Source organism: Marmota monax, unplaced genomic scaffold, assembly GCF_021218885.2.
Source record: "Marmota monax isolate L192 unplaced genomic scaffold, Marmota_monax_Labrador192_F-V1.1 WCK01_AAM20220418_F8-fsc00166, whole genome shotgun sequence".
NCBI classification, from domain to species: domain Eukaryota; kingdom Metazoa; phylum Chordata; class Mammalia; order Rodentia; family Sciuridae; genus Marmota; species Marmota monax.
Genome location: NW_026693344.1, coordinates 143199 through 164987, shown reverse-complemented (window position 1 = coordinate 164987; position 21789 = coordinate 143199). Strand labels below are relative to the sequence as shown.

The 21789-nt window shown below is 35.7% G+C and overlaps 1 protein-coding gene across 1 annotated transcript in view; it reads left to right on the top strand.

The window, feature by feature from the left end:
* Asah2 (N-acylsphingosine amidohydrolase 2) overlaps window positions 1-21789 on the top strand; it is an 87621-nt gene that overhangs the window by 51195 nt on the left and 14637 nt on the right. The window contains exons 9-17 of the mRNA XM_046456787.2: window positions 3426-3546; window positions 5142-5267; window positions 10546-10632; window positions 12469-12573; window positions 12696-12777; window positions 15714-15829; window positions 16896-16990; window positions 18596-18635; window positions 19540-19635. Of these exons, the coding sequence (XP_046312743.1) occupies window positions 3426-3546; window positions 5142-5267; window positions 10546-10632; window positions 12469-12573; window positions 12696-12777; window positions 15714-15829; window positions 16896-16990; window positions 18596-18635; window positions 19540-19635 (868 nt within the window). The remainder of the gene's footprint in view (window positions 1-3425; window positions 3547-5141; window positions 5268-10545; window positions 10633-12468; window positions 12574-12695; window positions 12778-15713; window positions 15830-16895; window positions 16991-18595; window positions 18636-19539; window positions 19636-21789) is intronic.

Genomic DNA, 21789 nt, shown 5'->3' with positions numbered 1-21789 from the left:
TGAAACTAACTAAGGCTTTCTTCCTTTCCTTTGAACTTTGCTTTGAAGAGTATTTTTTTTAGAAGATAAAATAAATTGTGTGTCCTTTTAAAATTAAAATGACCACCTCTTTGTATTTTTTTAAATAAATATTCATCAGTTACCATAGTACTCTCATTGCTTTGGCATGCCTGATATTTAAACAACGTATTTCAAAGGAAAGAAGAGAAAAATATACAACATTTTCCTTTCCTGCAATACGAATAACTTTTTTGGGGGGTGGAGGGGATACATGTTTTTGCACTTTTGTAGAGAAAACCTTCAATCGATTTTCTCAGACCTGAAATAAATAGGAAGTCATCTGTAATCTAACTACAAGACTAAAATTTGCTTAGTATTTGCTTCCTCCACAGATACTTTGTGGACAGTTTTAACTTTCTTGCTGATAGAGAACAGCACGGATTCTGAATTCCTTGGAGTTTAACACAATGCCTGTTCCACTCCCGGCTTTCAATAAGTTCATGCTGGCTGAATGACGATACAACTGCTACTGTTCCTTGATGGTATTCATTCTGCTCTGGCCACCCTATCTACTCAATCTCTGAACACACCACACTTTTCTCAGCTCTGTGCCTTTGCAGATGTTATTTACTTTGCTAGGAATACATCTGTAATGAGTCCTTTGACAAGTTCCTATTCATGCTTTCAGACCGACTGGAATGTCAGATCCTTTGTCAAGCATTTCTCAAAAGCAAGATGATGTCTCATGCATCCTTACATTCTTAGTGCCTGGCACAAAGTTAACTTGTATAGAATGAACAAATGAAAAAAGGGAAGGAACAGAACCAGTATCCCATAGTGAATAAGACCTTATGTATAGTCTGACAAACCTGGATTCATAGCCCTGTTTTTCAACTTAATGACTCTGTGGCCTTGGTCAGGGTACTTCCCTACTCTGAGACTAAGTTTCCTTCATTGTAAAATGAGAATAATGAAAGTACCTGATTCAAGAGGTTCTTTTTATTTTTCCTTGTGGTACTTGGTCATTGAACCCAGTGATCCTCTACCACTAAGCCACATTCCAGTCATTTTTTTTATTTTGAGACAGGGTCTTACCAAGTTGCCAAGGCTGACTTTGAACTTGAGATTCTTCTGCCTTATCCTCCTAAGTTGCTTCAAAAGCTTCTTGTGAGAATAAAATGAGACTTTTATTTAAAAGTCTTTGCCTAATATGTGCTAAATAATAGCCAATGTTGGAAGAATTGTTTTGCAGTGTCCTTTGATTGCAATGGGGAGATAGTGCTGTGGATGAATCTGGCTGACTTCAATGTGATCCGATCAGATTGAAATATTTCAGTCAGGGAGCCATGAAACTGCCAAGGCCATTACCACATTTTCTTTCTAAACTAAACAGAGCAAAATTAAAAACAAACAAACAAACAACAACAAAAACCAAAGTCCACTAACTGGAAAAGAGTTGATTAGAATTTATTTTGACATTACAGTTTTAAGAGAAAGAGACACCCTCCCCCCACACAAAGAGAACAAAGAGAACGGTTTTCTGAAATACAAAAAAAACTTGCAATTAACTTCTAGAGGATGAGCTTAGATTATCTTCAGCCTAAACTTCTCTTTGTACAGTGGCAAATAGTCATTGTAGAGACCTAATTCAGCTTATGGACTGTTGATTCGGCCTGACATTGTGCTTTTGGGATGGATACCAACATGAAATAAAAAACTGTTATGGAAAATTTCAATATGTACCAATTATAGCAAATTAGGGTAATGATTCTCCATGTAGCTATCACCCAGCTTGGATATAACTTGATAGTGCTCTGCCATTCTGTTCCATTCCTCCTCTCCCTTTTTGTTCATTTTGCAATTTAAAAAATATCAAATATCATATATTTATTTCATTCAAATATTTTAGTAAATATATCTTTTAGATAAAGATTTATATTTTAAAAAAAATGCATAACTACAAATCATCACCAAACCAACAAAATTAAAAATAACTTCTTAAAAGGATCTAATACCCTGTTTGCATTCAGTTATTCCTGATTATATCAAGTCTTTTTTTTTAAAACCAGAATTCAAACCTACATTTATTTGGTATGTATATTAAGTTTTCTAATACACAGCAATTCTCAATTTTTTTCTTGTTTCCATGCTGTTTACTTGTTGAATAATTTAAAAACATCCCCCCCACACATCTTTTGAATTGACAATTTTTTTTTTTTAAATCTTGTCTCAGCTACTCAAGAGGCTGAGGTAGGAGGATCACTTGAGCCCAGGTGTTTGAAGTCAGACTGGGCAACAGAGTGAGACCCTGTATAGAAAAAAATTCTAAATTAACCCAAAACTTCATGAATTGGCATCTTTCTCATCTTAAGCATTCTAGTTCATCTGTTTTACTGTCTTCTCTTCTGTAAATATTTTTTTCACCTGTGTGGTGGTTTGATCTTACAAAAGCTATTGGACAAAGGCTTAGAGACTCTGATTTGAGTCATATTCCTCTATGAAAAGGGGGTCATCATTTTGTATCTCTGAATCAACCATGCAGGTGGAGGTAAAACAGCCTATCAGGGTAGCTGGGGAGCTTAAAGAAACTAACAGATGTGAAATTAATTTGTAAACTATATATCTCTGCACTCAAGCTATTACTATGCATAAGGATATGCTGAATTATGCATAACATCCTCTTTCACGCCTCCATGGATTTACATTGCTGATTCTTCTCTCTGTAATGCCCTTAAGAATTAATTGCTAGTCATCTGTGGTCTCTGAATACTTTATGTCTATTTTATTTTTACCATTTGTCACACTGTATTAAGGCCATTCATTCACATCTCTGTCTTCTGTGAGATTCTGAGAGCACACCACCGTTTATTCTGTGTTTGGCATACAGCTGTCCCTCAGGACAAGTCTATTGAATTGGACAGGATTGATTTGAATAGTTATCATCTTTGTGTCTGTCCTGAAGGACAAAGTCTACACCTCTAAAATTGTTTAGAAATGCCATCTGGTAACTGGCCAGCCCTGGCACAGCTGTTGTTGTTGTTGATGATGATGATGATGATGATGATAGCGCACAAAAATAACATTCTGTATTTTTAATTTAAATAAATTATCAGATTTATCAAGCACATTATTTGTAATTTAGGTTCATTTTCAATCTATTTTTTTAAAAATATTTTTTAGTTTGCCAATGGAATTTTTACTTTATTTCTTTATCTAGATATGGTGCTGAGGATCAAACCCAGGGCCTCATACATGTCAGGCAAGAGCCCTACCACTGAGCCACAACCCCAGCCCAATCTAACCATGGAAAGCTTCACATTTAAAATACATTTTCCTGCTGGAGAAAACGGAAGGTCCCAGTCCTCAGTTTTGGCTTCAGTTCTCAGGTTTTCTTGATTAACTTGGGGCTTCTTGTTCTCTTCCAGCTGGTTTGCCATTCACCCTGTCAGCATGAACAACAGCAACCATCTTGTAAATAGTGACAATATGGGCTATGCATCTTACCTTTTTGAGCAAGAGAAGAACAAAGGATATCTCCCTGGACAGGTGAGAATTTATGTCATTGAAAATTTCTTCTAAATTTGTCAGGTGTTGTCATTCATGCAATGGTTAGAATCGCTGATTCATATTTCTAGAATAAAGTGTCATCATGGATCACACATAAGATTGGATAGAAAGAATTTGCAGTTCTCCTTAAGAGGGAAAGAAAAATTTAAAATGATGAATAAACTATTTGTTCTTTGTGGCTAGATATTACTTATAAAGTTACAATCTGTTGCATAATGAAGAATAAGTCATTTTTATAATACATAATAGCTTTTTTTAAAGAATTTTTTTAAAGTTGCAGATGGACACAATACCTTTATTTTTTTATGAGTGTTGAGGATTGAACCCAGTGCCTCACCCTTGCTAGGTGAGTGCTCTACCCCTGAGCTACAACCCCAGCCCCTGTGTAATAGTTTTTGACCTAGGTGGAAACATGATAAGCTATATTGATGTTAACTTTGTTTTCAGAGCCATAAAAGTATTAAGCACCTTATTAATGGTGAAAGAATCCCGAAAAAGGATAGGTGATAAGTCCTTTTCACTAGTCCAGGCTTTCTTCGTAATGGTATTCCTTTCATTTTCCTAAAAGAAGGCCTAGAGACAGGTTAGAGACAACTATAATCCGTCAGACTTGTTTAGTAGCTTTGGAACTCACTGAGTGAGCAGATCAGACTTGGAGGCGCCATGAAGCCAATCCATGTACTGCAGGAACTCTTCATCTGTGGGCAAATTAGTAACTACAAAGTGGGAGGAGAGACCCTGTTCTACCTTACCACGGCATACAAACACCAAATGTAGAGGAATATAGAATGGAATAGATTCCCGGGACTTCAGGTAGAATGAATGTTCTGTTATAAATATAGTAACCCCACTAGCATTCAGTCTGATGTTTTATCTCATTTATTGAAAAACTCTTTTCTTATTTTAGCCTCCGTTTTAGGGAAATGAAAAGAGATTCCCATTTATAATCATTGCCTGAGTGTTAGGCAGTTTGACATAAATTGTCCTTTGAGTATCAAAAAAGGCATGTGATTTCCCATGCTTAGTTATCACTTTCTCTAAGAAAAAAATAACATTTAAGGACGTGGAATGGTAGACCAGTTGGGTCAAGGCTGATTAGAGGTAGGATTCACAGAGGGCAAGTCTGGATGCTGGATGGTATGTTTTGATTCAGTTTTACAATAGAGAAATCTGAAGTTGCTCTTTGCTTTTTTGTCAATACAACATTTTAAAAAAGGGTAAATGCATCCCTGAGCTCCAGATAAAACACTAGACACTGGATTGATAGGTCCACATTTCATTGTTCTTACTGTGTTTTCTTGTCTCAATATTTCTGTTTGAGGCATAAATTTGAAATTCAATCCTCCTTTCAATGACCCTGTGTTAATTGGAATATTTTCAGTAGTGATATGTATACTGACTGCAATGTGAATATTTTCAGAAGTGAAAATTGACCTCACAATATTGTACATTCTCTTTTTATCATCAGCAAATGATTTTGAATAGTTTACTAGAGTAGACTGAATGTATCTTTAATGGAAGTCATTATAGGAAGTAAGAAAGAATAAAAGATAATGGAGTGTTTCTTTCCGCAGGGACCATTTGTAGCAGCCTTTGCTTCATCAAACCTAGGAGATGTGTCCTCCAACATTCTTGGCCCACATTGCCTCAATACAGGAGAGTCTTGTGAAAATGCTAATAGTACCTGTCCTATTGGCGGGGTAAGTAATTAGGGCTCATGAAATCTTTGTTTTTGCATCTCATGTGCACTTCATATTTAAACATTCATCATTAATTTACAAATATGTTGTTCTTAGGGTACACTGGCTGTTTAACTCAAGTGCTTACTCTTTTTTAAAGCACCTGTCCAAACTCACTAAAGTTCTAGTGGATAAAGGTACAGAATCCATTTGATTGACTGTTAAGTTAAATGTCAGAGATTAAGTGTCCTTCCTCAAATTTGGGCTGTCTAAAACATTTTGCTTTGGCATTTCTGAAGTTTTAAGTTTGTACCAAAAGTTGCCTCCTGCGACATTTTTCACTAATTATAAATCTATAGTTTTTAAAAAATATAATATTAAAATGTCTCTATTTCTTTTAATATCACAATAAAAAACTTGCCATAAAAATTCAAATAACATGAACATACAGAGTAGTAAAAATCGAAAGTCTCTATTTATCCCCTTTCCTTCTCAGAAGTTATTATTCTTACAACTCTCCCTTATGTGTTTATCTAAGCAATCATAAACAAAAATTTTTCACTTATTTATGGAGTTTTTTATTGGTCTATGACTTGAATTTTTAACATAATTTGCTTTAGAAATCTTTTTTACATCTGCATCCTGATCTGTGTGAAAAATTTGAAAGATCACAAAGTTATATATCATCATTTATTTAACTGCTTCCCTCCAGAGTTCATTTAGATCTGCTTGTATGTTTGACAAGAGCATCAGTTGCTCATTTCTGGGTTCTTATTCTTTATGTTGCAAAACATTTCACCTGTGATATTATCTTTGTTTTAAACACTATTTTGGGGCTATTTATTCTATTTTAGTTAGCCATACCCAATAAGCAATATCGTTTTAGCAATTGTACTATGTACTACTGTTTTCATATAGAAACATTTTTTTGCTACTCTTCATTTGCAAAATTTTCACACATTATTAATTTATAATAAGTTTTAAGATTACTTGTTAAATTCCAAAATTTGTAAGTAAAATAGTTAAATAAGCTCTACTTGCTTGCTTTAGACTATTATGCATCAATTTAATGTCATCTGTTGAAATATTGAATAATGTGGGAAAAGACTACTCAATGTTGAGTAAGAAAATCAGGATTTAATAGTGCATATTTAGTATAATTGCAGTTTTTCAAAACAAATGTGTTGTAGAAAAAAGACAAAATGAAATATTCTGAATCATTAACAGTGGTTTTCTTTTTGGCACTATTAGGGTGGTTATTCTTCTCCAACTTATGCATATTTATGCTTTTTTTCTAAAAGGAGCATATTTTACTTCTGTAATCTAAAAAAATTACAGGACCTTTTATGCCCCCCACCCCCCGCCCTTGAATTCTTTTTCTCTCTGTTCAAGTGTTGGATTGGCTTCCCTCACAGCCTTTTATCTCTCCATGACAAATGCATGTATGATTTTACATACATGGGATCATGCTCTAATAATATTCTATGACCAGCCTCTTTATTTTCAATAAATATGCTGTAAATGATATGCTCTAAGTAACACTACTAAGCTGACTTTATATTTTATAGCTTTGAGTTCTATAATGTAGTTTACCCACCCTCTACTGATGGGTTTTTTCTTCCCTCTTCCCTTCCTTCACAGATGCTTTCTTCCTTCTTTTTTTTTCCTCTTCATATAAACATCACCCTCCTTTTCATACTTGTTTTCACAGGTACATGAATCTCAGCTTAGGACAAATTCTTAAAAGTGAGTTTGCTGTCAAAGAAACAGTATAACTACCACATGCTCCATATTGTCCAACTGCTCCCTCCATGATTTTCCACCAACCATGTATGAGTGCTGAGTCCCCAAACCCTCACCAAAGTTCTTGTAATCTTTGCCAATATAGTATGCAGAGTTATCTCTGTAGTTTACATTTCCATTTCATTATTTATGAGGTTGAACATATTTTAATATTCAAGGGCCATTCATATTTCTGTGTGTGTGTGTGTGTGTGTGTATGGGAATTACTTATTTCATATGTATTCCATGGTGTATTCACTAGGATATTTTTTACTTCAAGTAAGAGAAATCAATTCAATATGGATGAATGAAAAGGTATTTATAAGGGTATATTTTCTTTTTCTAAAAATTGAGACATATATATTTTTTTCAACTGGGGATAAAACTCAGGAAGCACTAGACCACTGAGCCACATCTCCAGCCCTATTTTGTATTTTATTTAGAGATAGAGTCTCACTGAGTTGCTTAGCACCTTACTTTTGCTGGGGCTGGCTTTGAACTTGCAATCCTCCTGCCTCAGCCTCCCAAGCTGCTGGGATTACAGGTGTGAATCACCATGCCCAGCAAGACATAATATTTTTACATTTTCATAAGGTATTTTATGATGTCAGTACATGTATAAAATGTGTAATAATCAATCAGGGTAATAAGCACTTCCATCTCCTCAAACATTCATCATTTTTATGTGCTGGGAATTTTGTATTCTTATACTTACTTTGAAATATATCATAAATTGTTTAGACCAATAGTTACCCAACTGTGTTTTGGAAAACAAGAACTAATTCCTTCAATCTAGCTGCGTTTTGCTGCCCCTTATCTTACTCCCCAACCTTCTTGGTCTCCATTCTATGAGGCTGACTTTTTAGTTTCCACAAACGAGTGAGAACATGCGGTCTTTGTCTTTCTGTGTTGGTTTATTTCACTTAACATAATGAATTACCTCCAGTTTCCTCCATGTTCCTGCAAATTATAGGATTTGATTATTTTATGACTAATATTCCATTGTGTATATACCACATTTTCCTTTTCCATTCACCCATTGATGGACATCTTGGTTGATTCCATACCTTACCTATTGTGAATGGTGCCGCAGTAAATATGGGAGTGCAAGAATCTAGTATGATAATTTTATCCCTTTAGCTTTATGTGGAGCATTTTGTTTTTACTGAATTTTTTAAAGCTTCTAATATACTAAAGTCTTAATATATTTGTCACAAATAGCATAAATTTTCTCTCCAGTTTATCAGTTGTCTTTTAGCTTTGCTTATATTCCCCCATCCCCAAACAACATTTATAATTTGTTTAAGTCATAAAATTTACTAAACCTTTTCTTTATTAGTTTTTGAAGGTTCTTCCATATTCTCAGAGTATATACTCAAATATATTATACATATATATATATATATATATATATATATGACTTGATTATTTTCTAATATTCCATTGTGTATATACCACATTTTCCTTATAATATATATTTTATTTTTTTCTAGATTTTATTTTTATTTAAGTATCTGCTCAATCTCAAAATTTTCTGATATAAGAAATAGGGTATAGACTTTATCTCTCACCCTGAAGAAAAATCAACTTAAAATGGATCAAAAACTTAGGAATTAGACCAGAAACTACCCAACTCCTAGAAGAAAATGTAGGATCAACACTTCAGTATTTAGGCACAGGCAAAGAGTTTCTTAGAGATGGCAACAAATTTAAAACTGTCTGCACAGCAAAGGAAACCATTAGGAAGATGAAGAGAGAACCTACAGAATGGCAGAAAATCTTGGCTAGCTACTCTTCTGACAGATGATTAATAGCTAGAATATATAAAGAACTCAGAAAACTTTACACTAAAAATGAGATAACCCAATTAATAAATGCACAAATGAATTAAAACAACACTTCTTAAAAGAAGAAATACAAATGGCTAACAAAAATATGAAAAAATGTTCAATATCATTAGCAATTAGGGAAATGCAAATCAAAACTACACTAAAATTTCATCTCATGCCAGTCAGAATGTTAGTCATCAAGAAGACAAATAATAATAAATGCTGGAGAGGATGTGGAGACAAAGGAACACTTTTGCACTATTGATGGGACTGCAAATTAGTACCACCACTATGGTAATCAGCCTGGAGGGTCTTCAAAGGCTAGGAATGGATCCACTCTATGACGCAGCTATACCACTTCTCAGAATTTCTCCTGAAGAATTAAAAGCATTGTACTATAGTACATACATACCCATATTTATAGCAATTGAGTTCTCAGTAGCCAAACTATGAAACCAACCTTGGTGTCCAAGAACAGATGAATGGACAAGAAAATGTGGTATATATACACTGTTGGGAAAACATATGGGCAGCCGCACCCCAGAGAAAAACCCCAGCATGGCATCTAAGGACTCTCCTTCTCTTCTTTGTTTCTTTCACTGGCGCGAAACGTTCCCGCCGGCGCCAATGTTCAAACCCTGCTGGTAGGAAGCCTTAGCTCCAATTAGAATTAACTTCTTGGGCCCCGGAACTGACATATGGAAGAGCTTGCCAATAAACGGGCGACCTGTTATCTACCTCAGCCCCTGCTACCTCTCTTAGACCTATATAAACACACAGCCACTTTTAATAAAGGGAGACTCTCTTTGGTAATCTGTGTCGTGTGGTGCGTTTTCCAGTCTTACATACACAATGGAGTTTTATTCAGCTACAAAGAAAAACAAAGTCATGCCATTTGCAGGAAAATGGATGGAAGTAGAAACCATTATGTTAAGCAAAATGAGTCAGTCAGAAGGTCAAGGGATGTATGTTTTCTCTCATTTGTGGGAACTACAGAGGAAAAAGGAAAAGAAAGTTGGAGGCAGATCTCATGGAAATCAAAGAAAGATCAGTAAAGGAAAGAAACCAAGAGGTGGGAGGTGGGAAGGGAGGGGTAAATGCTGGGGAATGAAATTGGCCAAATTATATTGTTACATTTTGTGCGTGTACAAACACGTAAAAACAAGTCCCATTATCATGTACAATTATAATACACCAATACAAAATGTAGGAAAATTTAAAAAAATATATGGTATAGAGTTAGATTTAGTTATTTTTTTCCAGAAGGCCAATAGTTTTTCTAAAATATGATTTTAACTGATTTTAGTTTAAGATGATCATAGACATGAGTCCTAGGAAACAATGAACAAAGAGAAACTTGTGCAACAAAGGGAAAGATGTGATTTCCTGCCTTAGCCTAAGTATTAGCTACCTGTATAATCTGCAACAAGTCTTTCAACCCACATAAACCTCAATTTCCTAATTTTTAAAACTAAGTTGCTGGAATAGATACTTCCTAAAAACATTCACTGCTCCAATTCCATGTTTGATTTTGTTTTTTCTAAGTCTATAATTTGAGAGACTATCTAAAAAGAAATGCTAGAATATAGCTTAAACAATCTATTTTGCTTAGATTCGGTGATAATTTTCCATTCCTTAGAATAATCACTCATTTCATTAAGGATGCATCTTTTCTCATGTTGTTCCAGCCCGGAATGTGCATTGCTAAGGGACCTGGACGAGATATGATTGACAGCACACAAATTATTGGGCGGACTATTTACCAGAGAGCAAAGGTAAGCCATGGGCCCAGCTCCTTGTGTCTGCATTTAGAATTGTTCTTTTAAGTCCACTGACATTATTTATTAGGAAGTCGATAATCACAAGGAAGACAGCAAGAACTCCGGCTGCGCCAGGAAGTCTGGAAGATGTCAGTTTGGAAGGTTGTCTTCGTGCACCACACAGGAACTGTCTCTGCCTGATTGGGTCAGATGTTTTATAGGAAGTACATCTAAAACCAATTAATCAGGAAAACATTTTATTTCAGAATATTTAGAAAGCCAGAGTGCTTGCCTCAGACAGAGGAGATAGATTGATTGTAAGCTTTTCAATTACTGTGTATTCACATAGGACCAGCCCCATTTAAATTCTCGGAAATCTTTCAATTCTTTGCCTGCCCAAAGTCATCCTACCATTTCTAAACTTGTCCTTTGGTGACGAAGCTGAGTGGCACAGCTCTTACAATTTGGATTCCAATTAGTTCCTCCTCTTCCTTGATAGAGCAAAGGCATGCCATCTTTACTTTTTTTCTTTCTTTATATTTTAAACACTTCATGATGAAGAACAGAATCTGGTCTGAAGTGAGATTACTATGCATTATTTTATCCTCCTCCCTCTCCTGAATTTTATCGTCCTTTTTGCCCCCATGTTTTGAATCAGTTTCTATGGAGACAGCTTTCTGAGGAAAGAAAAAGGATAACCCCTCAACTGACATGGACCCAATAAAGAGAATGAAGGCCATTTGTTTTTACAGCTTATTCATACTTTTGGGTGTGTGCATGCTCATGCATGCGCACATGCTGGTATGTGTAAATTTTTCATTCCCAGAGTTCTAAAATGTTTCAGGAGCAATTAAGAAAGAACAAAAGCATCTTTAAAAAAAACATCACACACAAAATTGGTAGCAGCAGCCAGCCTAATTGCTGCAGTTTCTTTTTAATCACTGTGGAATTATCAGTGGATTATTCTAAATTAACATATTCTATTTAGGGGGTGTGCCTCGACACACTTTGGTGTCAGAAATTTTGTTACCATCCTGGGCCTGGGAGCCATAGAGATTTGGCCCACATTCTAGATTCTCTTCTCAGCAAGGCACAACTTGCCTCTTAATTAGGAGAGGCAGGCTGCAGCAGTGCTGCCAAGCACTTACCTGAAAGCTCACATGTGGCTGTTGGAAAGGGGTGGGACAGAGTGGAAACGTCTAGGTGCAAGACAAGGGGACTTGTGCTGAACGGGATTTGCTTGTATTGTATAATACAAATGAATAAACACAAATGTTTCCAAATACGTTTTGACTTATACTTCCCATGACTGTAAAAGCATGCATTGACCATATTAAAAAACAAAACAAGACAAAATCACCAGAGGGTAGAATGTGGGTGGCAGAATTGATGCAAATTAAGTGGGGCTTGGGTTCTTTCAAGCCACCACTTGGCACCTGAACTCCTGGAGGACCTGAGGATCCTGAGAAGGATGACCCCACAAGGATACTGCCTGAGGAGGATACATTCTCATTCCAGCAAAGAAAGTATTTGGGCTCATCTAGTCCTAATCTTAAATTTTCTTGACTGTCTTTCAAATGAGATTGGGGCCTTTAGTGCCACAGCCTGTATCACTAGAATTTTGTATTTGTGAGGAGTACACACAGGTCCACCCTCTTGGAGCTTTTAAGCTTCTGGGAAGCAATTCAGTTTGACAGAACCACCCGGGTAGTGGCTACTTCTAAGCATACAGCAAAACAAAAGTAACTCATGGGTGAGAGATGCTTTTCCAAATTGGTGCTTACTGGGTATTGCGGGATCCATTCACCTTTGTTGTCTGGCTTGGGGCAGTAAGCTGTGTGGTGTTTCTAGGAACTGTATGCCTCTGCCTCCCAGGAGGTGGCTGGACCACTGGCTTCGGCTCACCAGTGGGTGAATATGACAGATGTGACCGTCTGGCTCAATTCCACACACACTGTAAGTATCGCTGAGTCACACTGATGATGCCACAAGGGCAAAGGGCTAGGGTGATCTAATTATTTACTTGCAGCTTAACTTCAATTTCTTTCTTTCTTTCTTTTTTGAAAACTTTCCTTTAGGCACAAACATGTAAACCAGCATTGGGCTACAGTTTTGCGGCCGGCACAATTGATGGAGTTGGAGGCCTCAATATTACACAGGGTGAGGTGAAGGTGGACAAAATCTGTGTCCCAGGTTCTGAAGCTTCTGTGTGGGGCTCGGGGCAAACCACATAGCTTTGCTATCTTGTTTGATTCTGTGTCTTTGCTAATAAGGTTCAATAGGAGCCAGTACATATGCTATTTTTTGTTTCAGAACATTGATATGTTGTATATCCATCAACCCAGGATACTTAGGTCATCCACCATCTCAAACAAATGTCATTTCTTTGGGATGGCAACATTCAGAATCTTTTTAGTTATTCTTTTAATTTTATTTTGTATTTGTTCTTTTTAGATACACAGGACAGTAGAGTCAGTATATTTTGACATATTTATACAAACATGGAGTGTATCTTATTCTAATTGGGATCCCAGTCTTGTGGCTTTCTATTTATTTTGAATTATACAGTACAATGTTGTTATCACTCTTCTGTGTAATAGTGCATCAGGAGTATTTTCTCCTATCAGGCTGTGACCTTGGACCTGTGAGGCGGTCTTTCCATATCTCCATACCTCCCTCCTGCCATGACCTCCAGTAACCACTGCAACCTCCAATAACCTCTGAGCTTAGCTTTTAAAAATCCCACAGATGAGTGAAATCATGTGGTGTTTATCTTTCTGTGCCTGGCTTATCCTGCTTAACATTATTATGTCCAGGTCTATCCATGTTGCTGCAAATGACAGGATTTCACTCTTTTGTATTGCTGAAGAGTACTCCATTGTGTATATGTATCACATTTTTTATTCATTCATCTCTTGGTGGACTCTTGTTTGATTCTGTATCTTTGCTATTATGAATAGTGCTGCAATAAACCTGGGAGTGAGTGCACAGGAAACATTTTAAATTGGGGCAAGGCTGGGAAAGAAGTAAGAGAGTCTGGAGGGGAATTGTCATTCAACAATGTGAACTTTCCACAATGTGAATTGGTTCTTCCATATTTTATTTTAATGTTTCCCTGATTTTATTGTAGCCAGTATGCCTCACAACAGAGGCCTTTTAGAAGCCCAAAGCATATGGTCTCAGGTCCTCTTCCTGTATTAAAATATTTAAATTTGTTTTTTGCAGGTCTTTATTTTTTTATTCTCTATTTTTATTGGTGCATTATGGTTGTACATAATGGTGGGATTCATTGTTCCATATTTGTACAATGGACAAGATATAACAATATGATTTGGTTAATATCATTCTCCCCATCTCCTTATCTTCCTCCCTCCCTCTGGTCTCTTTCTTCTACTCTACTGATCTACCTTGGAGTTCCAAAAATTTATGAAATATTATTTTAGCTCTTCCAGTTTTATCTAGTCTATCAGTATAATAATATGCATCGTAAAGGCAATAAAATGGAAAATATTGTAGTGTATTACCTACACACAACAGTGTGGCTTATTTCATTTTTGTCTTATACGCAGACACACATACATCATATATACACATATATCTCCATTAATTTAAAAAATTAATTAATATAGTTTAGACTTGACATTTTTGACATCTTATTTCCTGGGAATCATTCATCCAGTTTGATTTAATATTTTACTACAATTAGTTTTTAAATAACAGACTTATTGAGAGATGATTCACATGCCATACAATTCATCCATTTGAAGTATACAATTCAATGATTTTTAATATATTCACAAATATATACAACCATCACTGTAGTTGATTTTAGAATATTTTCTTTAGTTTGTTTGTGGTACTAGGGGTTAAACCCAGGGCCTTGTATTTGCTAGACAAGCTTTCTACCACCAAGCCACATCCTTACCCAATTTTAGAACATTTTCATCACCTCAGAACAAACTGCACACTTCAGCGATCCTACTCTCACACCCCCATCTTCCCCATATTTAAACAACCACTGATCTTTCTGTCTCTGTATTTTCCTATTTCATATAAATGGGATTACATAATATAACACTTTTTCATGACTTCTTTCACTTAGCATTGTGTTTTCAAAGTTCATCTATGTTGTAGCATGTACTTCAGTCCTTTTTATGGTTAAATGATACTCCACTATGTCAATGTGCCAGATATTTGTACATTGATCAGTTGATGGAAATTTGGGTTGTTCCAATTTTTGGCTATTATGAATAATGCTTCAATGAAGATTCACATACAAGTTTTTGTGTGGGTATATGTTTTCATTTTTCCTTCTTGGATACATATGTAGGAGTGAAATTTCTGAATTATACAATAACTTTATATTTAATATATGAGAAGCTGCCAGATTATATCTAAATTGGTTGCAAAATTGTTTTACATTTATTTCTGATTTTATTTGAGCCAGTATATTGTTTTACATTTATTCTAGCAGTGTATAGCGCTCTAACTTTTCTGATTTACTGATTTCACCTAGTCTAGTGGGTATGGGATGTTATCTCATTGTGCTTTTGATTTGCACCTTTTCATGTACTTGCTCATTTTTACATCTTCCTTGGAGAAATGTCTATTCATTTTTTTTTCTCATTTTTAAGTTTTATGGTATGTGTGTCTGTGTGTGTGTGTATGTGTATTTGTGTGTGTCTGTGTGTGTGTATGTGTGTTAGATGTTTGGGGATTCAAGAGAGATTCTTTCAGAGACCATACATCAGACAACTGGTATTGTAAGTTGGGGAGTCATTTTTATTTTTTAAAATAGGAAAGAGATGATTTAGTTCACTGCTCTACCATTGATTGTATCAAATTGTTTTTATTTACAACACAAATAAGCAAGGTTAATATACTCAAAACTTTGAGTGTTTTTTAACAAAATATATTCATTTATTCTCCTGTTTAAATTCAGGATCTAACTAATGGCTCTTATTGTGAGATGGACAGGGGATTTGACTTTTCTGATATTCAAACTGCCAGAAATAATTGAATAACTAAATCTATATAATGGCTTTTTTTCAGAGGGTTAGTTTAAGGGATCATATTAATCAGATTATTTCTAATAGGGAAAACAGAAGGGGATCCATTTTGGGACACCATTCGGGACCAGATCTTCGGCAAGCCATCAGAAGAAATTAAAGAATGCCATAAACCAAAGCCAGTCCTTCTTCACACTGGAGAGGTAATACTTTTTGATTATAATAGTGAAATTCATATTTTGTTATTTTTAAATTTATTAATTGTCAGATAACAAATAACAAATATCTACAGACATCGGAGATAACATTTAGATTTCACACATAAAATTTTTGATATTAAAATATGAATGCTGTAAGTCTGAGGACCTCAGGTCATGATATTAAATATACTGAGTTACCTTACTGCATTTATGATAAATAAATGAAAAAGGACAGTGGACAGGAAGAATAAGATTAACACTATCTTATTCATTTATGTTGGCTCCAGGAAGCCAGTCTGCACAGAATTCTCGGTAGAGGAAAGTATCTAGGTCAAACAAAAGACATGTCCATATCCCAGTTATTTCACACTTCAGACAACACTATTAACTAAAAGCAAGTATCTTTTAACACTCTTTTGGAATATATATTTTTACATTCTAAATATGAAAAAACTGTTCTGGTATTCATAGAAACATGGATTATCAAGGTGGAAATATTCTTTAAAACAGTTTTTTTTTTCTAATCAATTAAAATTCTTAGAGAGGAGGGAGGAAAGATGGAAATGGAACGATAGACTATACACTAATATGCATTTGAAAAAGGGTAGCTTCTCTTGTCAAAATCTTGGAAAATAAGATACAAGACTTAGGAACTGTAAACTTGAAGTGCTGTTACAGTGAAGAGAAATTGTCACATCCGACTACCAACAAATGGCATTCTCCATTCATGGGTGTATGACAGTCACTCACAATACCCTAGTATATTTGTGGGACACTCTGATTTCATAATGACACATCTACCTCAAAAACTTCATTGTTAAGTCCAGGTTACTGTAGCGTTAGCATTTGAGATTCTCACATTATGATCAGGACATAAATACCCATGTAATATATCTCATACCATATCATAAATTTAAAATAATTCTATGATGGGATAAAAATCCAAAACTCACTTGAAACATTGAAACACTATAGTAAAGGAAATTTTCTGACCACCCGTCTTTTGACCATAGAAAGAATAATATACCTAACGTTGTTTTTTGTTTGTTTGTTTGTTTTGGATTCTCAGCTATCAAAACCTCATCCCTGGCATCCAGATATTGTTGATGTTCAGATTATTACTCTTGGGTCCTTGGCTATAACTGCTATCCCAGGGGAGTTTACGTAAGTCTTTTTATTTAGTTAGAAATGTGTTTATTGTGTGTTTCTGTTGGAATTAATTCCCATGGGAAGACAGTTCTGTATTAATCTCTTGATATCATACTCGACTGTGTTTGGCAACAGTGACAAATATTTCTACCTGCTTTTGGTGGGGCCTCTGAAGAATAAATCTGTGCCTATTAGTGGTGGTTCTACTGAAATAATCATAAAAATGTATGAACTTATCATTTCTAAAGTAAAGTAACCTCCTGCATTATTGGGTCAGTACAAAACCTTGAAATAATATTAAAATACAGTACTTGAAGCAATCAATGTAGGTGTTAAAAACATGTAAGAATGCTTTAGACCTACTTCCTATGTAATCTTTCCTATCTCAGTAAGTGGCACTTTTTGCAAACCCAGTTGCTCAGGCCCTGTGTCTCAGAGCCCATCTCTGAATTTTCTCTTCCTCTTTGAATACTTCAGTAAATTCTGGGCGTTCTATACAACCCTTTCTATCATTTCTCTCTGGGCTACTACTATCTCCCACTCAGACTATTTCAATAACCCCCTATTTTTCTGCTCAATTCCCTTACTCCTCTATATTCTCTTCAGAACATATGAACCTTCCAATAGCTTCCTGTTTCATTCCAGACAAATCATCAAATCTTTACAATATTCTCCAAGTTCCTCTGCAGGCTCTTTGATGGGATTTCTTACCACTGTTTCCTTGCTCACCCCTGCTTCAGCTACCCTGTGTGTTTGCATTGGCAAAGTGTTCTTATGGAGGGACCTACACAAGCACTTCCTTGACTCACTAAAGACGGTCTTGATTCAAGCCTTTAAACTTATGGTTCCTTCTGCCTACAACACATTCCCTCCAGTTATCTTCATGGCCAGATCTTTTATTCTTTCAAGCCTTTGCTTAAATCTCTAACAGGGATGTCAGTCATGCTCAAACTATATGAAATAGTCTTTATCCACAGTTACTGCCACCACTGTCACCTCAACTCCTGCATCAACACCTGCATCACTGCCATTGTCACCACATGACCACCAAGCTTCCTTTTCATTTTTACCCTGCTTTATTCTCTAGAGCGCTTATGTCACCTCGCATTTTTATTTATTTGTTGACCCTCTCTCCTCCCGGGAATGTAAACATTGTACTCCTGAATTATTAGCACCAAGATGTGGGCTGTATTTGTGGTAGGTACTCAATGTTTCATTGAAGAATTCACCATCTGAATCAAATGGCAAGTTCTTTATAGGCAGGAATAGTAGTAGTACACTTTCTCCCTGCTTTTGCTTTTATTTACATGGATTACATTTGGTGTTTTTTGTTGAATCAATGAGTAGATAATGATGAAGACCTTTTGCTGTTGATATTCACTGATTCTGTACTCCCCTAGTATCAAAATGACTGTCGTCAGTTTGAATTTCTGTTGAAGATAGGACAGTACAGGAAAACCCCCTCAAATTTAGCTTCGTAGCATCATTGAGTTCCTACATACTTCACTGTTATATGATCTGAGCCAGGGCATTTTTAAATTTTTACTAGAAGTCTCTCTGTACACTTTGTACACATTCTGAATAGGAGAACGTTTACATAATTCTGTTTTCTTGACTTAGGACCATGTCTGGAAGAAGACTTCGAGAGGCAGTTCAAGCAGTAAGTTAAATATGAAATAAAATTCCAGACTTTCATATTTGGTGAAGAGGAAAGAATTCCCTATGTCTTTTAAATTATTTTTTTCTGATGGCTAGAATATTATACTTCTTGAAATTAATGGCTAGAGATTAATATGGGTGGTGTAAGAACTAGACTTTAAAAATACAAGGGAATTATTATCCAGTTAAATACATATTTTATATGTATTTATGTTTAAATAATGTAAAAGTTGATAACATTTATATGGATTAAATAGTAAATAATCCCTAAACTTACTATTTTAAACTTTATAAATGGTATAAATAAAATTTATTACATTTTGGGCATTCTGTTTTTTAATCTATATTTGTGGTTTCCTTTATATTTGGAAACTATTATAAATGGCATATAAAATGACATAGAAATAGATGTGTTGTTACTTGGAACTGTAAATAACTATCAGGTTAGCCATCCATCCCATCCATTCATTATATCTTTTAGGATATTGATTTTTAAAAAGCCCTTTATTTTAGTAATAACTAGACTTTACATCTGCAAAATGTGACCATTAATATGTTCAGAGGGTCATTGACATACCCAACTGTAGTGCAGAGTTAACGTTGCTAACTTTTCATCAAGGACTCTGATACTTCTGCATTCCTTGACAGTTTTGCTCATTGAGAACAGTGTTGTTAAGAGACACATCTTACGATAGAAATTCACATAAGTGATTGCACATTCAGTTCTATATAAAATAGTCTTTACATGATACCACTACCATCATCAATCACATCCACACCAGCATCCACACTGGCACCACCTACCCTTATCACCATAATGATCACCATTCTGGAGCCATTAGTCTGGGATGATAATAACTTTAAGATGGAGAATAATTTTACTGGACTCTACTTTTTCCTCCTAGGAATTTGCATCTTATGGAATGAAGAATATGACTATTATCATTTCGGGTCTGTGCAATGTTTATTCACATTATATTACCACTTATGAAGAATACCAGGTAAAGTAAAAAGCTCTCATCATTTACATGAATTACATTCTGGCCAAGACTATTGTGTCCTATGTACACTTCCTAAACTTCTGCAATCATGTTTCTGAGGGATGATTTTGTTTTAGGTGGGGAATATAAGCTAATGATCAGCCAGAGGTTGTATTTTGGAGTTCCAGGTTCATCATTTCCAAGTTCAGGTCAGAATTCTAATCTCACTGACTTACACCTTACCTAGAAAAAATGACTTTGTCAGGGGTACTGGTAATAAGCTTAAAAATAACTATCCATAGTGCATTTTGTGCTGTAAGCCTCTGCAGAACCTGGGAAAACTCTCACTGACAGCAGCTACTTAGTTACTAGTTAGGCACTTTGCAAATGTAATCTAAGTAATCTGTGTAGTATGTGCTAAGGTAGGGTATTATTATATCTGCAATGAAGATTAAGAAGCAAGAGATTTTAGGGGAGCTGGTCTCTGGTGTTGCTTCTTGGTTTACAAATAGTCCAGAAAGCAGCCCAAGTACTTTTTATTTATAGTAAACACATTAAAACAGTCAAGAGTTCCACAACCAATGATTTCTAATATACACCTGCTGTTTATATCATGGTAATCCACACAGATGCACATGGTGATACCAGAAGTGAAATCTACTCTGTGGCCCTCCATTGGCTTTGCTGAAGGTCCCTGACTTGTAAAAATCCTGTTTATGCCTTTCAACTTTCTGAAACTATAAAACACCTGAGATAATCAACTTCTAAAGAGGAAGGTTTATGACATCTCATAGTCTGTGACTGGGTGGACCCCCTGATTCATGGTAGGGGTGCTGAAGGGCAATGGCAAGAGTGTGTGGTGGAGCAAAGTCATTCACCTCATGGCCAGGAAGCAAAAATGAGAGAGGAAAAGCTGGGGTCCCACTGTCCACTTCCAGGTCATGCTTGCAATGACCACAAGACCTCCTACTAGGTCTAACCTCTGAAAGGTTCTACCATCTCCCAAGAGCACCTTGATAGAGACCAATACTTTACCACATAGACCTTTGGAGGACATTCCAGATCCAAACTATGGCATTTTTGAATATGAGTTCTTAACTAGGCAAACTAGGAGAGGGATGATTACATTCTTTTTTCACCATTATTAAGACTGTATATAATAAACAACAATAATATTAGCAAATACCTCTGTTTTTGTTACCAATAGTAATCATAGATATTTTAATATGACATAAAATGATTGCTGATCTGGAAATATCTTTTATTCCTTTCTCTATTGTAAAAGCAGAGTAGTAGCTATTAGATCTTGTGTTTCAATAGCATAACAAAGCATACTGGCTAGCAAAATTGGTTATTATAGTTAGATAAATTCATTTTAATCTAATTCATTTCCTTTGTCAATCTCATGTTATTTTATTTTAAAATCACTATTCTAAGAGTGGTCCATAGATCCAACAGTCTGCCAAAGGAGTCTATGGCACAAAGTTGAGAACCCCTACCAGCTTGTCTTCTGGTCCAGGGGATGTGGACCTGCAAGGATTACTATGAAGTCATTAAATAATCAAACAGATAAGTACTAGTAACAGATGCTGTACTAGTCACTTTCTGGGATATAACAATGAAAAGACTCCATTCCTGCCTTTAAGACCACTGGAAGCTAATGTCTAGTAGAAAGAGAACAGATGATCCCATTTCTGTGAAAGGTATGCGCAGGTGATACAAAAACAAGGAGAAAGAGCACTAGTCTAGTGTGTGTATTTGAGGACAGAGACTGGAAGATGTAACATTTTGTCTGAATTATTGAGAAAAAGTGAGTGTTCGCCAAACAAATAAAATTAGGAAAGTGTTCTATATTGAGGGGAGTGAACACACACAAAGGACCAGAGGGACAGACTTAGCACATTAGTGGACCATAATTAGTGAGTGTTTGGAGTAAGTATGTTGAGGGTGGTGGTGAGACAAGGGCTAGGACGGGGGCAGGGGTTAGTTGATGGAGAGTCATCTGTGTAGTGTAACATAACAGAGCTTTGGCTCAGTAAGGAAGGCTCTGGGGAAATGCAGTAGGATTCAAGCAAAGGAATGCTTCAGTCTATTCTGTGATTTAGAAAGGATGTAGGATAACAGTGTGGAGAATGAATGTGAAGGCCACGTATAGAGACACAACTGATTATGAAG